This window comes from Hippichthys cyanospilos, chromosome 20 (genome assembly GCF_059441005.1).
Source record: "Hippichthys cyanospilos isolate Australia breed blue-spotted pipefish chromosome 20, RoL_Hcya_1.0, whole genome shotgun sequence".
In the NCBI taxonomy this organism is placed as follows: Eukaryota; Metazoa; Chordata; class Actinopteri; order Syngnathiformes; family Syngnathidae; genus Hippichthys; species Hippichthys cyanospilos.
In genome coordinates this window covers 2,478,398-2,496,503 of record NC_142388.1, presented here as the reverse complement: position 1 = coordinate 2,496,503, position 18,106 = coordinate 2,478,398, and the positions used below count along the sequence as shown (strand labels likewise).

The following is an 18,106-nucleotide window of genomic DNA, read 5'->3' as shown; positions in this document are numbered from 1 at the left end:
GTTAGAATAGGTTCCGTTGGACTGCTGGTGTCTGGCGTCTCAATATTATCGATCTTTCGCCTTTCGTATCCTGAATTTTCCTTCATAACAAGGGCAATATTTTTCCGAAGTGGTCTATCGTAACCTGAATTTTCCATGGTAATGAAAGACGTCGGTGAGTAGGGGTAGCAGGGCTTTTTCTTTATTTTTTTTCTCTTTGTGTAGGCAGCAGCGACCCGGAGCGCGGCGGGCTCTCCAGCTCCCAGGAAAAGCTGCTGTCGGAGGGCCGGGGTCTGATCGGGGACTCCCCGCGGGATTCGGGTTGCTACGAGAGCAACGAGAACTTGGAGAACGGTAATGTTGCCTCGACCGGGATTTGCGCTAATGAGGCCGAGATACGCACGCCATCGCTTCACGCTTCTGCATTCTAACGCCAACCGTCGCAATCTGAGAATCAAACCGCTTTTCTGGCTTTATCGGAGACGCTCATTTCTGTCCCACTGTCTCACGCTTTTGTCCCTCCAGAGTCGGATTTCACAAACTTTTGCGGCTCACTTACAATGTGCAAAAATGGCTCATCCAGTATATTGGATAGGAAGAAAAAAATTCATGAGGTATTTTGGTTGACATGAATTTTGGTAGCGTGGTGGAAAAGTGGTCAACTCAAAAGCTTCGCTTTTTTAGGTTGAGGGTTCAAATTCGGGTGGAATTTGCATGTTCTCATGGTGCTCGCTGGGTTTTCTGCAGGTACTCATTTATAGATTTCTATTCTGGCATATTGCATATTGTAAAAAAACATAAAAGTCCCAATTTTATTTTCTATAAAAGGTTGTTCTTTTCTGTTGAAACTACAATTAGGATTTTTCTTTGAAATATATTTTTTCGTTATTTCATTCCTAATGTCATATCATTTCCTTATGAAATTAAACTGTAACCAATTTCTCATTTCTTACTTGTCACTTAAGACTTTTTTAAACACAATCACTGTGTGTAATAGTTTTTTTTTTCCTCTAATTTTGTGAAATAATTACAGCCGTTCAACTATTCTCCCAATTGGGACCTTATCATTGCTGTGGTACAGAAACATTGACTCTTTTGTAATCATATAATATCATTATTTCATATTTTAGTAATAATCATTTTCACTTATTTTGTCAATCAATTGATGAAGCTGATTTTTAAAAGATATTGAAAAGAACAGCGCAGCAAACAATATCAAACGTGAAAATAAATTTAATCTTTTCAAAATTATGAGTCAGAAAAAAAAATTAAGGATATTTACTCTTTAAGAGGAAGGATTTTGAGGATTTTGGTCAATTTTAAAATGATCAGTCTGCTTTTGAGGAAGACTATCAGAAATTTATTTCATGATTTTTACTGTTACGAGGGTTAAATTTCACAGTTTTGGGCAATTTTCCGGTACATCAAATTCCCCAGCTGATTAGTCGATGATCAACCAATATGTATTGATTAGTTATCTATTATTTAATGAATTGCTGTGTCTCTATATTAAAGAGTTTTTTTGTCATATGCATAGCAATACTACACAACGAAGTTCTTTTTCTGTTCACTCCTCCGCGGAGACTACATTCCATAATCGAGCAAATAATAAAGTAGGCAATAAAACAATTAAAAACTGTTATAGAGCAATAAAGGCAGTATAATAAACCACTCATAAATGAATACACTTCCACCCTAATAATAATAATAATCTTCAAGAAGAACATCAAATATAAGAGTCAAAGTCTACCAGGACCCTCGTAGTCCCCCCCCCCCCCCCGAGCCACAGTTTGAGAAGGCCGCCTCTGGAGAAGCCACCTCATGACACACTTGTCCCTCTTTTCCCCCCCCTCTCTTCATCACTCTTTCCATCCTCGTAGGCCTCGCGTGCCCTCGGTACCCGAGCGGGCACGTAAGCGGGACGGATCCCGGGCCCGGACCGCTAAGCCAGCCGGGAGCCGGCGGCCAAAGGGCGAGAGCCTCCCCGCGCGTTCTCGTGAGAACAAACTCTTTGCCAAACAAAGGATTCCAGGATCCAACCCCGCCCGTGGATTCCACATTGACACTTTTCAAAGGGGACCATTACGAATATTTCTGCTGAACGCGTGCCGATTGGCCCAAAGAGACTGTTGCGCAACGGGCCCCTCGCACGATGTGCCTCCGCGTTTGCGGAAAGATGCGCATTTTTAACAGAGAAACCTGCTTTTGTTTGAGTGCCGGAGCTTCCTCCCTTTTCTTTCTCCCGCGTATTTTTAACATCCATAACCCATAAATCACTGCTCTGTCAAAAACCACTTTTCTTTCTGATTGCTGGTTTCCACTAGAAATACTGGCCTCAACTTGATGTGTGTGTGTGTGTGTGTGTGTGTGTGTGGTGGGGGTGGTCGGGAATTGGCCACAGTCACTGCGCGCAGTAATACAGATTGAACTTGTGGAATTAAAAAGAAACAAAACAAAAAAAGTCTCGACCCCAATCCACCAAAAGAAATACAATAAAGACGGATTTTTTTTCGCTTTTGAAGTTTCGTCTCGACGTTTTCCTTTTCACGACTTCGCCAACTTTCTGCTCGCTCACAAAACATTCTGCATTTTCTGCATGTTCTTTTTCAGGTTCAGACGCATAAAAACGTTTTTGGGAGTGAATGGGTTAATAAGAATTACACTTAAGAGAAAAAGAAATTGAAATGTTAAGGAAGAAAGTCATTATTAAAAAATATGTGATATTACAGTAAAATGATCATTTAATACTGCATCAAAAGTCACAGGAGAATAATTTTCACAAAAATGAACATTTTAAATTATTGTCTGTCATATGACCATAACTAGACTTTATACAATCAGAAATTTTGAGGCCCATTATCATTGATAAGAATAATAATAATAAAATAAACGATAACCAACTTTTGGATGGTAAAAAAAAGAACTTCAAGAGAGTGCTGTGTCAACTGTGTCTTTAAAACTAGAATAGCATTTGTCATGGTATATCTATATTTCTGACTCGTATGCCAAAAAAATTGTCACTAATGGAAATGTGAATCGATAGAAAACTTGAAAAAGAAGGCATCAAATGTATATCACTATGTAAAAATTTTTGCCAGAAATGGCTCCATCTTCCAACTAATTTTCTCTTAATTTGAAAAGAAAAATGCAGTCTTACACCCTATAATATTTTCTTATTTGATATTTCCCTCCTATTCCAAAGAATAGCAAACTGAGATGTAGGTGTTTGATGAATTCAGCATTAATATCATATTTACTGTCATCATTTTACATATTTAACGTTACCCAGAGTCTCCGTACTTTGTTCTTCGGTCACATGGGCCAACCACTTAATGGCCTTTAACTCCAAAAGGTTCTGGAAGCAGAACTAGAAGCTAACAAGAAGGAACTAACAAATTTGACATAATTAGACATTCTTGGCTGCTGCGACTGCATTTCATCGCATTCCATCCGCAGATTTTTTTCTGTCCATCCCATTAAAACTTACTCCGCTCACCCGTCATGCTTTGTAACCCAGATGACAAGACGGTAAGTTTCTCCTGCTTTTCATTCTACCATGCTTGACGCCATAACATCATTTTTGGGAAAGGGAAAGAGCGAGGCTAAGCTAATCGTATTTTTCGTGTAAAATTGTTAAGAATGCATAGAAAGTTTAACAGTAGCAAGATGTCGCAAACCTCTAAAACAAAATGTGTTTTGGCGCTGTTTTGTTGCCAAGGATGTTGAAGTGAGGGAAGGAGTTTGACTCAAAGTAGTACTTTGGCGCCATCTAGAGGCAGATTGCAGCTCTTAGTGGGGGATTGCAGTCATGAGTAAACTTGATTGTTTTTATTTTGCAGGCAAAGGCAAGAGGCCCTCCCGTTCCGGCCGCTCTTCTGCGGGTCAATCCCCGGACTATCCCACTCTTCCCCTCACCATCTCCAGCGAGGCCCTGCAGCAGAACGCCAAGAACCAGCGCTCCAAGTTCCCCAAAAACCTGTTCGGCAAGTCCTCCCTGAAGGGTTTCAACCTGCTGGGCCGCCGCAAAACCCACAGACGCTCGCCAATCCCGGCCAGCCGGAGCTGCGAGGACCTGGACGAGCCCTTCCGGCCCGCCGGGTCTTGGAAGCGCTCCCGTTCGTTGGGAGACCTGCGCCGGGAGCAGAGGAAAGATCAGGAGGAGGAAATGAAAATGGCGAAAGATGAGCCCGGTTCGGACACGAGTCGAGCCGTCAAGCAGAGTTCGCCAACTTGTACCACAAGTCCGCCGGTGAGTCCCAAACCAAGAGTTGAGAGACCGCCCGTACCCGCACAGTTACCTCTGAGACCCCCTTGTCCCACAAGCCAAGCACCGAGTCCCCCGGAGTCAGGTGGAGAGAGGGTCGTTCGGACTCACGCCAAAAAGCCGCCGGTACCGCCTCCCGTTCCCGCCAAGAGGTCCAGAGAAAGACTCGCCAACGGGATCTGCCACTCCCCGCTCTCCGGACCCTCATCGCCGTCTCCCGCCCCGTCCCCGACCCGCTCGCTTACCCGATCCCACCCGAGCAGTCCCGTGGCGCGCTGCGCTTCCGGGCCCGCCCCGCCCCTTCCCGCCAAGACGCCGAGCACCCCCGGCAGCCCCCGTAACCCCTCGCCCGCCGGGGAGGAGGCGGGCGCCTCGGTGGCACCCCCTTGGCTCTCCGACCTGGGGGGCAAGGCGGCCGTGACGAGAAAAGCGTCCCATTCCAAGATGAGTCCTGACCTGCTCACCTTGCTGGAGCAACGGCTGGAGGCCGAGGGCATTGACCTCACGGAGGAGCCGTACTCGGACAAGGTAGCACAATGATCTTCATCGTTTACAAATTTCTTTGTGGTTAGAAGTTATTTGAAGTTTTAAAAAATTGAAAACAACTGTTTTGAATTTTTCTGATGCTAGGTGGTATTAGGATTTCCTTTTGAACAACAACAGGACATTTGTTTTGTTTTTTCTCAAATTAAGGCTAAAGAAATTAGAATTGGTGCAGGGGAAAAAAGTCAACCAAGTTGGGTCTGTATGAGTTTTCATTTGTGACCACATCTATTGAATGTTTTCCATGTAATTTCTCTCTAAATTTCCAAAGGGCATTTTCGGGTCATTCCTGGGGTGTCCTAAAGACTAAGTCCTCCCAAAAATTGTTTGGCTCTCATTTTCTCACCACACATTTACCCCGTCTTAGCAAACCAAAACAAAAATTGTGGTTTTAATACACGATAAAAACAGGCCGTCCGTGAGACAATATTCTTCAAATTCATCTTCTGTCACGTCTTCATTCCCCAGCACGGCCGCTGCGGTATCCCTCAGCCTCTGATGCAGCGCTACTCCGAAGACCTGCAGCAGCCCGTCAAGGAGGTGGCCTCCACCATGGACCAGCTCAGAGTCCGAGAACTGCGGAAACAACACCGCATGGCCGTAAGAGCTACTACTCTTAAAGTTCCTCGAAAGTGAAAATGAACGTCTTCTAAAAGTGACACGGCACAGAGTGTTTAAATTTGAATGGTTCATCAAAACAAATGAAGCTTCAAAATCAGGAATAATAAGCTGTCAAACGCTGAATAATCTTTGTACTACGACTAACTCCTGATACAAAAAAAAACACGTTTGGCAATTGCGGTCAATGACCATTTTATGTCTCTAACAAATGACTTCAAGTGTTTATCGTTACAGCTGCGGCTAACTTGAATTAGCCGCTAGCTAGCAGCCCTGAATGCTCTATATAGGCTGGCGTGATAGACGTAAAGGACACTCTGATGCTGACACCCTGACACAGTTGCCGTTTCTACTGATCACTTTCTTATATTCATATAGTATTAATATTTTTCGTAATACAATTTTCCCTTGCTACATCACACTTCGGTTATTGTGACTTCGGCATCCCAAGTGTAGTTACTCTATCCACCACTAGGGCCATCGGAAGTGACGTCATAATGGCTCGGCTACACCATAGAGATACACAAAAATACTCAATGGCGTGTAAAATGTTTGAATTCGAAGCGAGCGAGATTTGACGTCATGGCTCCAGAAATACCTGAAGACGTGAGAGCGCACGATTCGAACTGCCAAACACACCATTCAGAAGTATTTCTTCATTAAACTGCTGTATACTTTCGATGTAACCCCTGACCTTTAAATATGTTGATGGAGATTTTTGTGTCCCCAGATCCCCTCGGGCGGCCTGACGGAAATGTGCCGTAGACCAGCGGCGTCGTGCGCGGTCAGCACCGTCTCGGACTGGCTGGTGTCAATCGGACTCCCCATGTACGCCGCCGCCCTGGCTGCGTCCGGCGTGGATTCGCTGAACGCCGCGGCCTCGCTGACGGAAAGCGCCACCTGGGAGGCGGGCGTGCGTGACCGTGGCCATGCCCGCCGATTGGTCAGCGAGGCCCAGCTGCTCGCCGGCCGCCGGGACGCGTGAACCCGTCTCGATGCGTTTCACGTAAATCAAAAGTGTCGGCGGTCTGCACTTGAATACTTCCTGTTTCCCAAGACGCTTTTCAGGCTCTTTTTTTCTAATGTTTACGGCAACTTGGAGTTAATCCCGGATGCTAAAAGGATGCCTTTAAAAAAAAAAAAGTCGCTGTGAGGTGAAGACAACGCCCTTTTTTTCGTTTAGCTAGCACACCGCCATTTTGTAGAAATGGACGCTTCACAAGTGCTTGGCTGGTTTTTTATATCTACTCTGAAACACTTCAACTTTGAAATGGAATTTCACTCCCTGAAATGTTGGGTAGCATCTCGTGCGTTTTAGCTAACCCTAACATTTCACCCCAAAGGTCAGTTTTCCGATTTTTTTTTCGTGTATTTTACACCGCCAAAGTGATTCCCGTGCTTCATGACCATACGACAATAAGTGACAGGTGGCTTACTTTTACGCTACTGTATTTCTGTATTATAGCTTCATTTCTTTCACATGTGTAAAAGTTGCCGTCGGGTCATGACCAATCAGCATTCCCGACCTATCCAAGCACGTTATTATTATTATTTTTTTTTTTTTACGGTAAGTTTTGCCTTAGCCTAATCAGTGTCAGCCATTTTTTTTTTCAAATACGCTAATTTGTTTCATCTTGACTGATGAAAAAAACCTTTTAAGATCTTAGTAACAATTTCCAAAGAGACAGAGGCGATGTTTGGAATAAACAACTGTTTTATACACAGTGGAATCTCTAAAGTTTTTAAGGGCAATTTTTCTTACTCGGAATTACAAATATGTATGCGTAGTATGTATGGATTTCTTCCCCAATGTGAGGAACACTGACATCCAGTGGTCACAGTTCATCACTACAGTGCTCAATTGGCCTAATATTAAAGTAAGTGCTAGTCAAGGGTGTCAGCTACCCGGCGAAAATATTTTATAAGATGAGAATTCTCGTCAATGGCACTGAAAGAGTGAATGAAAAAGTTGTTTTGGTGTTAAGGCCAAACTTCCTCAGATTTAAAAGATTGATACCGGAATTTATTCTGCAGTGGTCATTTTAAAATCCCTGAAAGTTTCAATTCAAAATCTGTTTTCTAACATACCGGTTGCTATGGACATTTGAAAATCAATTTGCCAAACGTGTTTTTTTTTTTTTCAAATGGCGTTTTCTATGGCAAAATTCAAAGTCTTCTAATTTTGTCAATTTTTGAGCTAATATTTAAAAGGGAATTACATACAGAAATAAAATATATTCCAATTTACAGAGACATTGACCCGGTTTCGTAAAAACATGTCATATATATATATATATATATATATATATATATATATATATATATATATATAAAAAGCTGAAAAGGAAATTAATTGTCCTCAGCTTTGGAGGTTTCACTGTATATCAACTACATTGACATAATATTAACTTCTCATATTTGCAAATACACAAAAAATGACATCAGGTTGAAAGCTACAAAAATAAAATCAGGGAAAAACTGAGGGCACACTTGGCGTGGAATTCACGTCAACTATCTTTTTTTTTGTTTTTTTTTTAAATCGTCCTTCTGCGGAGGATATTCACATGTGCTTGAGGTGAAACGAAACGAGTGTTTGGTAAAGATAAAAATACTGACACTGTAAATGCACTTTAGAGGGTGACTTCATCTAGCTGCGAATTTGGCTTTGTTTTTGGAAAAAAAAAAAATGGTGGCTCCTTAATGAACAACCGGCGTAATAATGAGTATTAACAACCCCCAAATTCCCACCGTGTGCCATCTTGATTACATATATGAAATGCTTTGCATGCCTTGCACATTCTATATATGTAATTGATATTTAAATAAGTTATTTGCCATTTTCCTTTCCATACGAAGTGTAATTAGCTGTACTATACAAATAGCAATACCTTCCTGCGTAACGCAAAATTGCTTTAGCAAGTGAGGAGCCGCCTACAGTTTGTATTGTAACATATGTGGAAAAATGATTGTTTTATCTGCTTTTCATGATTGTCCATACAGATTTGCTTGTGTATTGAAATAAGAACAAAAAAACTCATGTCCATAACTATTTGCCACTCACAACTATAATGATAATAAAATGTTTCTTGTCATACGCAGTCCTTTTGATATGGCTTGAAATGCGTCTGTCTCGATTCATATTTTTTTGGGAGCAGTTTCAAATCTGCAATCTGTAACGTACTTTGACGTCCAAGTGCAAAAATGAAGCACATGTCTTGCGGTAAGTGTCTTTAATTTTTAGTTTCTTGCCCTGTGTCATATCTGACTGGTGCTTGATAGAACAGAGATTCCATGAAGAAAAAGAAATGCCCCCATTGCAATGTGCTTTACATATATTGAACGGGACGACTACAGAAATATAAACGCGAGTACGAAGCTGCTGTAGGCCACGACTCACACTCGGGCGCTCACACGCTGACTCACTAGGCCACGCCCTTAAAAAGGATGTCAACCCCAAATTTTTTCTTTACAATAATTTGCTTTATGTGCCCTAACGCTAATATAAACACACCACTCTCATTTATATTGAATTTTAATCTCTTTTTGATCAATCGCAGGGGTGACCTTAGTCACTTTTTGTCACGTGAAAATTACGTCACAGTTGCTCAGGGCTCAGATAACGTCTCACCTATTTTCAGAGTGGTTAGAAAACACACACACGCATATAAAATTAAACATTCTTCACAGTACAGTACTCGATTTAAATTCATTGAGTTTATTTATTTTAATACAATGCAGCCCTAATCCTCCGATTTTAAAGCAGTTTGGGGAAATATTTTAGCGTGACATCAGAGCATATTGGACCGAAAGTGTGAAGGACCGAAAGTGCTGAAATAAATCAATTTACCGTTAAATAAATATATTTGTCATGAATTAAATGTTTCTATGAATATTGAATTAAATAAATTGATGTTTCCTTAAACGTGTCCTTAATTAAAAGTTTAATTAGGTAAATGCTAAATTATTTCGATACGAAATTAAATTAAAGTCGTTTAATGGGGACAGTACATTTATTTATTTAATTTTGGCACTTTCTGGCTTCCATACTCAAGGGTTAGCTACACATCTGAATCAAATTACTGTGCAATCTCATTAGTAAACTCTGCAACAGTTTGAAAAGGATCGTATCATTTGAAAATGTTGCGCTTGAGAGAATCATCGACAACACAGGTTGACATCTTTGTTTTACTTTTGTTTTGTTTTTTTCCCCCTCAAATCGATTATTGGACTCGCGGATTGTCGGTGTTTGCAAGCCAGTCCAGTCCCTTTGGTGAGCCACTAGATGGAGGCGTTTCCTACCCAAAAGTGCGAATGATGAAAGTTGGAACTTTTTGACTGTACGGTATTCCCTCCTCCTCTCTCTCTTTCCACGTCCAGTAATCTGACACCCTTCCAAAAAAGAGGGGGAGCCGGTCTACACGACGAAGAAGAAGAAGAAGAAGAAGGATGGACCCTTGAAGCAGCTTGCAAAGAGCCTCCACAGGCGAGCCGGAGCGTGCACAGCGAGGCAAGCCGAGAGAGGCGCCAGCTCGAGCGGACTGCAGCGCGCCAGAGCAACCGGTGACGGGTCGGAAGGGGATTTTTTTTTTTTTTTCCCCCTTCAAAGCAGGACTTTCCGATGGTTGTCCAATGGGTGACTTTGCACGGCGCCTTGTGAGGAGCAGATGATGAAGAATTACAGCGTCAGCCCGCCTCACAGCAACAATCAGAGCCCCCTTCTCGTCCACTTCAGGGACCACCGGAATCACCGCAACTTGTGCTCGCTCGCCTCCATTCCTTGGCGCGTGTCCCTCCGAGCGTATGGATTCTGCATGGCGGCGCTTTTCGTCTTCTGCCTGGCGTCCCTCTTCTACCAGCTCAACGGAGGACCCCCCAGAGTCCTGCTCGACTTACGGCAATATCTCGGTAAGCGCCTTCTTCTTTTTTGGGGAGGGGGGATCCCCTGTCTGGATGCTTTTCTTCCGTGCGCATTGGTCAAAAATCTGCGGTGTGCGTAAAACTGAAAAAAATTAGACTGTTTCACGGGCTGCAGCTTTAACATTTTAAACGTCATCACTTTTAGAGTGCAAAACTCACTTTTCAAGCGTTATGGTTGACTTTCGCTTTTGCAGGGTCACGTGTCAACAAAAGTCTATTTTGTCTGCAATTTTCGCTTCAACAGAGGGCACGTGCGTCTGTCGCTTTTCAACGATTTTTATCACGTCAACTTTCACTTGTTTTTACTTTAAAATTACCACCCAGGATTTCATATTCTACTGCGTCTCTTTTTTTATTTGTCTTTTTCATTTTTTTAATGCTACGTCACCAGTTTTCAATTTTTCATGATGACAAGTTTGGCGTTTAATCTATTTCCTTCGATTTTTTTTTTGCGTCATTTGGTTGCAATCTCAATTTTCAGTTATGAGTAACTTTTACTTTTGCACTTCCACATGTCAACAAAAGTCAATTTTGCCCCCAATTCTCGCTTCAATACAAAAGTGTACGTGCATTTATCGCTTTTTACCGATTATTATCAAGTCAACTTTCACTGTTTTATTTGACAACTGTTAATTTGGATGGATTTAATATTCTCTTTTTCATAATCCTGCTGCAAACTTCACATTTTTACGTCATATGGGTGCAACGCTCACATTATAGGTAAATCACTTTTGTCACGTGTGCACAAATCTCAATTTTACTCTTGTTTTGTCTCCAACTTTTACCTTAACAACAAAAAACGTTTATTTTATACCGTGTGTAACCATGCCTTTTGCACTGGTGTGTGTGGATGGACATCCATCACTTTAATATCTGCAGCTGTCATTTTTACAGTCAAGTATTGTACTGAATGTATGTACCAAGCCCAGCTGCACGCTGTTCTGGTTGCCAACTTTCACTTGGTGTGCAGAAATGACAATATCTCACAATTTCACATTTTAGTGAGTGAAATACTATACGTTTTGCACAATTTCACATGTAAAACCCTCACTGATGTGTTTACAACTGTCACTTTTCCACTGATAGGAGAATGTATTGGTCCAGTAAATGAAAATCCAGTCCATCTACAGTACCATTACCTTTAATTATAGAGTAAGGAAAGGAGAAAAAGTAGAAAAGGGGGCTGAACAACATACCATTTGCATGACCTTAAACTAAAGTAAACTTACATGCTCAAAAATATCAAAAATGATTATTGCTCCTGATCACATGTAAAAATGTAAAAAAAAGCCTAAATTTCTCTGCACTCAGCGCCAACTCAAGGCAAACAAACTGCATTCATGTTGTCAACCACTACAATTTATATTATTAAAGGGGTTTGATGCTTTTTTGGGGGGGCGGGGGGACTTGGAACAGATTGTAAAAAGCACCCCCAATGCCACTCTGAGCGAATTAATTTCGCCAGTAGAGGTACCACTGTATTACATAATATGAGCACTAAATTTACAGTACAGCATGCATGACGAACAGACCTCAGAAGTCTTTAAAGAGCATCCAGTGATAAGATGATTTATTTGCCTTCTGCCAGCTCGTGTTACTTTTGGCCGCTGCGTGCCAAGATGAAGGCGAGGGTCGGCCAATGTGAATGCGGGTGTGTGCAAGCGCCGGAGAATAGTGGCTTGGTTTCGCCGGGGAGGGCCAGGAAGGTAGAACAGAGGCTTTTTTGTTTCTTCCGACAAGGGGAGCTCGGGTTTAAGGATGTCACTCAACGTGCAGTGGGAGAAAGGTAGCAGATCTTTCGGGTGGGGTGTTTGACTGTTGACCCCCGGCTGTTGGTGGTATGGACGTCTGTCTTTTGTTACGAGGGGGAGAGAGAGTATGTGGTAAAAGTGGTCATTTGCTTCTCTGGTATGGCAGGAAATTACACTCAATTCTGGACTACACACACACATGTGTATTGGTGTGTGTGTATATATATATATATATATATATATATATATATATATATATATATAATATATTAGAAGCACTTTTGTTTCAAATGTCCTTTGACAGCTCTTTGGTCTTGGCCATAGTGGAGTTTAGAATGTGACTGTGGACAGGTGTCCTTTATACTGATAACCATTTCAAACAGGTGACATCAATACAGGTAACGAGTGGAGGACAGAGCAGCTTCTCAAAGAAGAAGTTACAGGTCTGTGAGAGCCAGAAATCTTGCTTGTTTGTAGGTGACCAAATACTTATTTTACGTAGGAATTCACCCATTAAATCATTAAAAATAAAAAAAAGTTATTCTATGGATTTTTTTTTTCTCATTTTGTCTCTCATAGTTAAAGTGAGGAAAATTACAGGTCTCCCTCCCTCATCTTGAAGTGATGAAAATTACAGGTCTCCCTCATCTTTTCGAGTGGGCGAACTTGCACAAATTGGTGGCTGACTAAATACTTTTTGCCCCACTGTATGCCGTGTATGTGTATGTACATGTGTGTGTATGTATGTATGTATGTGTGTGTGTGTATATATATATATATATATATATATAAGATTTACTATTATGTGTGTGCCAAATAATCAATTAACCTAAAGTGTAGTTTGCTACTGACAGTCTGCTATTGCTATTGCAAAAAGAGCTATTTAAAGTACAGTTGATTACGTAATCTGTAGTTTTAATTGGGACACCACAATCCTTAGGATTAATTATTTCAATCCACATGAATATGATAATGATCTGACTACTCCTCTGTGCACAATTCTGTCTTTCCAAAACATTTCGCTGAGCTCCCTTGAGGATCACTAACCGGTCAGCAAACGTGAAACATTCAGCATTTTCTAACATAATACGTTTTCAAGGAGGCTCTTTGAACATTACACTTTCCAGTCGCCTTACCAAAAGTCGTAAAAGAAAGGGACGCGAGTGCCAGTTTGCAGAGAACACGACCGTGTAGCCTTTGAAGCAACTTATAAAGTCATATTGACAAGCGCTTAGACGAGTGTGACGCAAGAATGACTGTCGCCTCTTGTCCGTCATCGCTGGCCGGAACCAAATTCTGCCACTCAAAAACTTTGTGTGTCAATATTTACGTCATCTTTTATCAGCTAGCCCTAAAATGAACAATACTCTAAAATTGTGCCAGTTTGTTAGCTTAATGCTAACACACAATATGAAACAACATAGATGGGCTAACGTAATAAGCATAGAAATTACAGTAATTCTAAGCTGTCAAACTACTTATAGGCAAACATAAAATACATGAATAAAGACCCATAGCTAAAAATTGAGAATATAGTTCCCAATTTTGTACATACGTAGCGTTTGTAAAAGAGCCTTGTTGGCCTAAGTGGCGCGTTCACGCACGTGTGATTTTTGGAGTGAAACTCGCAAGCGTTTTTTTTTTTTTTTTTACCCACCACTCCACCCGCTTCCTGCTGTAGGATATAAAATAACAAAACAAGCGCTCCAACTGAATTAGACAAGTGACACTTTTAGTGTCACGGGGGTGTCGTAAAAGATCGACGTCTGCCATGCCACAGTCAGACTCCAGACTCCGTTTTCCTAACTTCAAATCGACATGTTTCTAGTTGCCGTCACGTCCGGTACAAATGCCAAAACAATCAGACGGCTCGTAAAAAAACCTTCAGCGGTCGAGGTGAATAAAACAAGCGTCCACTCATTCTTAAGTTGGCTAGTTGGTAAAATCATGGAATATAACGTAAAACAATTTATATGTAGATTATTGCAATGCGCACTGGCTTAGTCTGTAAATATATTATTTAACGATAAAAAATAAACAAATCTAGATTACTATTGGGAAATACTGTTTTGCCTGCCGTATATCCCAATATAGTGTTTTTCCTTAAACTGCATGAAATTCCATTTATTCATAAAATACATATTTTCTATAGAACATGTTTGATGAACTAAATATGAATAAATAATTACAATGAAAGACAAATTTCCAGTGGAAGGAAAATGCCCCGATCAAAATATGTGGTTGTACAAAATCTTTTAAGGAGTACAGCGAAGTGCACAAGAAATGGAACAGAATAAAATGATGCAGTAGTGTCACATTCTGGACACTGGGTGGCACCACTGTACTGACATAAATGACAGAAGAAATTGAAAACTCACAAAGAAGTAGTCACGATATGCGCTAACTTTTGAGCTGAACTAAAATAAAGTCAATTTATAATGAAATACAAAACTAATAGATTGATAGTGACCCCCGCAGTCTTTATAATCTCACAATGCTAGTTAGATGCTAATGCTAGCGTGAACACTAGTGAAGTGTTTCACTTTGTGTCACTGAAGTGATCAGCAAGCTATTTAGCACATGCGCGTCAACTGGTCACATTCGCTTGGAATTTGCCGTGCTCATCTTGGCGTAAGAACTTTTATTTATTAATTATGGACAGCGGACTAATAGGTTCAGCCTTTTTTTTTTAGTGCTTCACAATATTCATCTTGCAGTCTCTAAACAATCAATCGTTAGCGCTAGCATCGACGCGCCGGAGAAGCCGCTATCCTCCAGTTGAAACGATGATGCAATTGGATCTTCATTATGTTTGTTTTCCCCTCACGGAAAAGGAAAGTGAATGCATATTAATGGTAGAATTAAGGACAAAGCCCAGATGCATTAGTGGTTAATGGACTGTGACTGGGGATGGTGGACTAATTAGAGATGGGAAGAATTGATGGGGCTTGATGGAAAAAGTTTTTTCATAATTGTTTTGGTTGATTGACCTATTGAGAAAAAAAAAAAACAAGGGCAATTAGCTTAAGCTTAGTTCAGTATCGGCCAAAGCCCCGAGTTAAAAATAGTTCGACCTTGACTTACGTTCTTCCTTGTGAAACAAAAGGAACCTGCTAGCTATCAAGCGAAAAACAGCATCACCCCCAATTGCAGAAAAAGGTAAAGGCCTGTCATCTTAAATTACCTTCAGAGAACCCAGACATAACAGGCGAACTAGCAAATGCGTGGACCGAAAAAAAAAAAAAACCTAAACATTGTCCCCGATGGTATGATCCAGTTAGTTTACGTCATTCTTCGTGAACCAGCAACTGGACCAAAAAACCTAAACATTCTCTGTTATACTACGATCTTGTGGCCGTCGAGTAGGAAGTAGCCTTCTGACGAATGCAAACACTAAAATATACAAACATCTCATGCTCGCTTTTACCCCCCATTTCAAAATGGTATGGTCTTGTCTTAGATCATTCTCCATGAACCAGGAAGTCGCCTGCGAACTTATTAAACGGACCAACAAATCGAAACGTAAACATGGTCCTGTCAGTTTCTGTCCATGAACCAGGAAGTAGCTTGCTAACTAACAAAAGCTAGCACTAAAAAACTGCAAACACCTCGTCCCCATTCCTTCCTTGAGTCAATCTCACCATGTACAGATCCCTACCCACCAGTTCAGATTTTTAAAAAATGGTACAGTCTTTTCTCTAATCGTCCTCCATGATCCCAGGAAGTAGCTTGCTAACTAAAAAATGCTGGCCAACACCCCGTCCCCACCCCTTCCTTGAGTCAAAAATGGTACAATCTCACCATGTACAGATTCCTACCCACCACTCCAGATTTTAAAAAAACAATGGTACAGTCCTGTCTGCAATCAGCCTCCATGATCCAGGAAGTAGCCTACTAACTATCAAACAACCAACACCCATTCCAGCCACCGTTCCAGAAAAAGGTACAGTCCTGTCACTTTACATCATTTTCCATGATCGCGGAAGTAGCCAGTTACGTCGCAAATGCGTGAATAAAGAAAACGGAACTTTTCCCCTTTCTGTGTTTACAAAAAAATAGTTTGAACCTATTTGTCATTCTTTGTGGACCAGGAGTCAGCATACCAAAAAATCCTCTCCTTGTAATCAAAAATTACTGCCATCTTTCAGCATCTTCTGTGAAGCAGGAAGTAGCCTGCTAGCTTATGAACGGACCACCTAGCAAACATAACCATTCACCCCACCCCTAAATAAAATAATGGTCCGGTCCTGTCGCTCGGCCTACATCTGTCCAAACATTTCTTTTAGACGCAGTGTTGCATTCAAGGGTTTCCGATCATAGCTGGCCGGGATGTGAAACTGGTGGGTGGCTGGTGGGGCCACCGTGGGCTGTCTGCGTGAAACAGATAGCCCATAATTTAGGAGATCAGAGCCAGGATAACTAGTGTTCTTTTGAGAAAATTGTGCCTTTGCTTACAAGATGTAAATTGAGTGTTCGCCTCCGTGGCCTTGCCCGACCTTTCATGTCCATCCAGCGCCGTTCACGCTTTCGATCAGAAACACGATAATTGCAGCTCCTTTTCGCACGTTAGCGTCAATCTTCCGTGTTTGCCTTTTCAACATTCCGCCCGTTTATTGCCCGACAGTCCCTGACAACATGTTGCCATTTCCGCGTGTTTCCGTTCTTTGCGTTTGTTTTGGAGAATCAAACGTTGAAGGCCTTCATTATGCCCTTAATTGGGTTCTTGGAGTACAGGGTGGCAGTCGTTCGGAGCGTGTTACATGGTGGTCACTCACAGCGGGCATACCTTGTTGTCATTCCCTCTCTATTTCGGCTGAGGTTACCACAAAGAAATAAGTAGTGGTTTTGGAAATAGCGGCCTTAAATATACAGATGGAACCGCCGCGCCCCACCCGAGATGGCAAAACCACCAAGCGCTGGCTTTTAAGTTTTTATATAGCATACATGTCCTGTGAGTTCAGCTGAGTTGAACCGGAGGAACTTATGTTGTGACGGAGAACTCCGGTAAGGTCAAAAATGTCGGCTAAAGCAAAAGTTCTAATGAAATGATTGTAGTGTTGTTGCATTTAAGCGTACTGGGAACTCTTAGCTTTACGTAAACAATAATGTTTCCCACGGCGTGTGAAAATGGTTACCAGCTATTCAAATCTGTATTTATTGGTCTTACTTTGGTCCGTTTGAAGTTCCAATACAACACGCTCTGCTAGCAGGATAGATAAGCTAGAATAGCAGTCGACGTTTTTCGTCACAGATTGAATTTAGTATCACAATCAAATATCACAATCAAGTTGACTGTAATTCATGTTGCCAGGAACAGGATTTCTGATTCAAAATCCTTTGCTCACAAACTTGGGTGGCTAGCATTATAAAATATAAAACTAAACAGCTAGCATCACAAGCTAGCATAGTTCCCTCGTCTTTTTTTTTTTTGTCAAACATCATTCAGATGGAATAGCAAAAGATCCAAAATCTGTCCTTTTTTTTCTCACTAAAAGACGCAAAAATGTTATCAGTTAGCACGGCCAGCTATTCAATTATATTTAATCAATAATCCTTCAATCATACTGACTGAAATACAACTATTCCAGAACTTGCATTTTCTGTATTTAAACTCTTAAAATGAGTAAACAGTTGTGACTAACCTCTTCTGGTTATTCTGGAAATTGGTCAGGAAAAAATATATATTTATCTAGCAAAAACAACTGGAATAAAAAAAATAGGCTTAAGACGTTGAAAATCAATTTCCTTTAAAATGATATTGCCTTTTGCCTGCTGGGAAATTAAAGTTAAGAACTTAAGGAGGTCGTTTTCTGTAGAAATCCCAAAGTGGACATCTCTTTCGAAAATGCGTATTTTCATTAATGACTCGAAACTAATCAGCCTGGTTTTGTGAAAATGCATCACCTTTCAGATCATATTTAGTTTTTTGTCGAGGAAAAATAAAAACTGATTATAACTTCCATGTTTTACAAATATAAGCTTCATGTCTGTTTACCGGCCTAAACTAGGAACCCCCCCAAAAATGATGATGTTT

At 41.1% G+C, this 18,106-nt stretch overlaps 2 protein-coding genes across 5 annotated transcripts in view; both read left to right on the top strand.

The window, feature by feature from the left end:
• Positions 1-8,502, top strand: part of sash1a (SAM and SH3 domain containing 1a) — a 142,303-nt gene extending 133,801 nt beyond the window's left edge. For all 4 annotated transcript variants that reach the window (XM_088403331.1, XM_088403330.1, XM_088403334.1 and 1 more), the window contains 4 exons: positions 205-333; positions 3,819-4,771; positions 5,255-5,386; positions 6,135-8,502. In XM_088403331.1, coding sequence (XP_088259457.1) covers positions 205-333; positions 3,819-4,771; positions 5,255-5,386; positions 6,135-6,389 — 1,469 coding nt within the window. In that variant the 3' untranslated portion in view covers positions 6,390-8,502. The remainder of the gene's footprint in view (positions 1-204; positions 334-3,818; positions 4,772-5,254; positions 5,387-6,134) is intronic.
• A 1,040-nt stretch (positions 8,503-9,542) lies between these two features.
• Positions 9,543-18,106, top strand: part of usta (uronyl 2-sulfotransferase a) — a 43,344-nt gene continuing 34,780 nt past the window's right edge. Inside the window, exons 1-2 of the mRNA XM_088402708.1 lie at positions 9,543-9,674; positions 9,782-10,309. Coding sequence (XP_088258834.1) covers positions 10,069-10,309 — 241 coding nt within the window. The 5' untranslated portion in view covers positions 9,543-9,674; positions 9,782-10,068. The remainder of the gene's footprint in view (positions 9,675-9,781; positions 10,310-18,106) is intronic.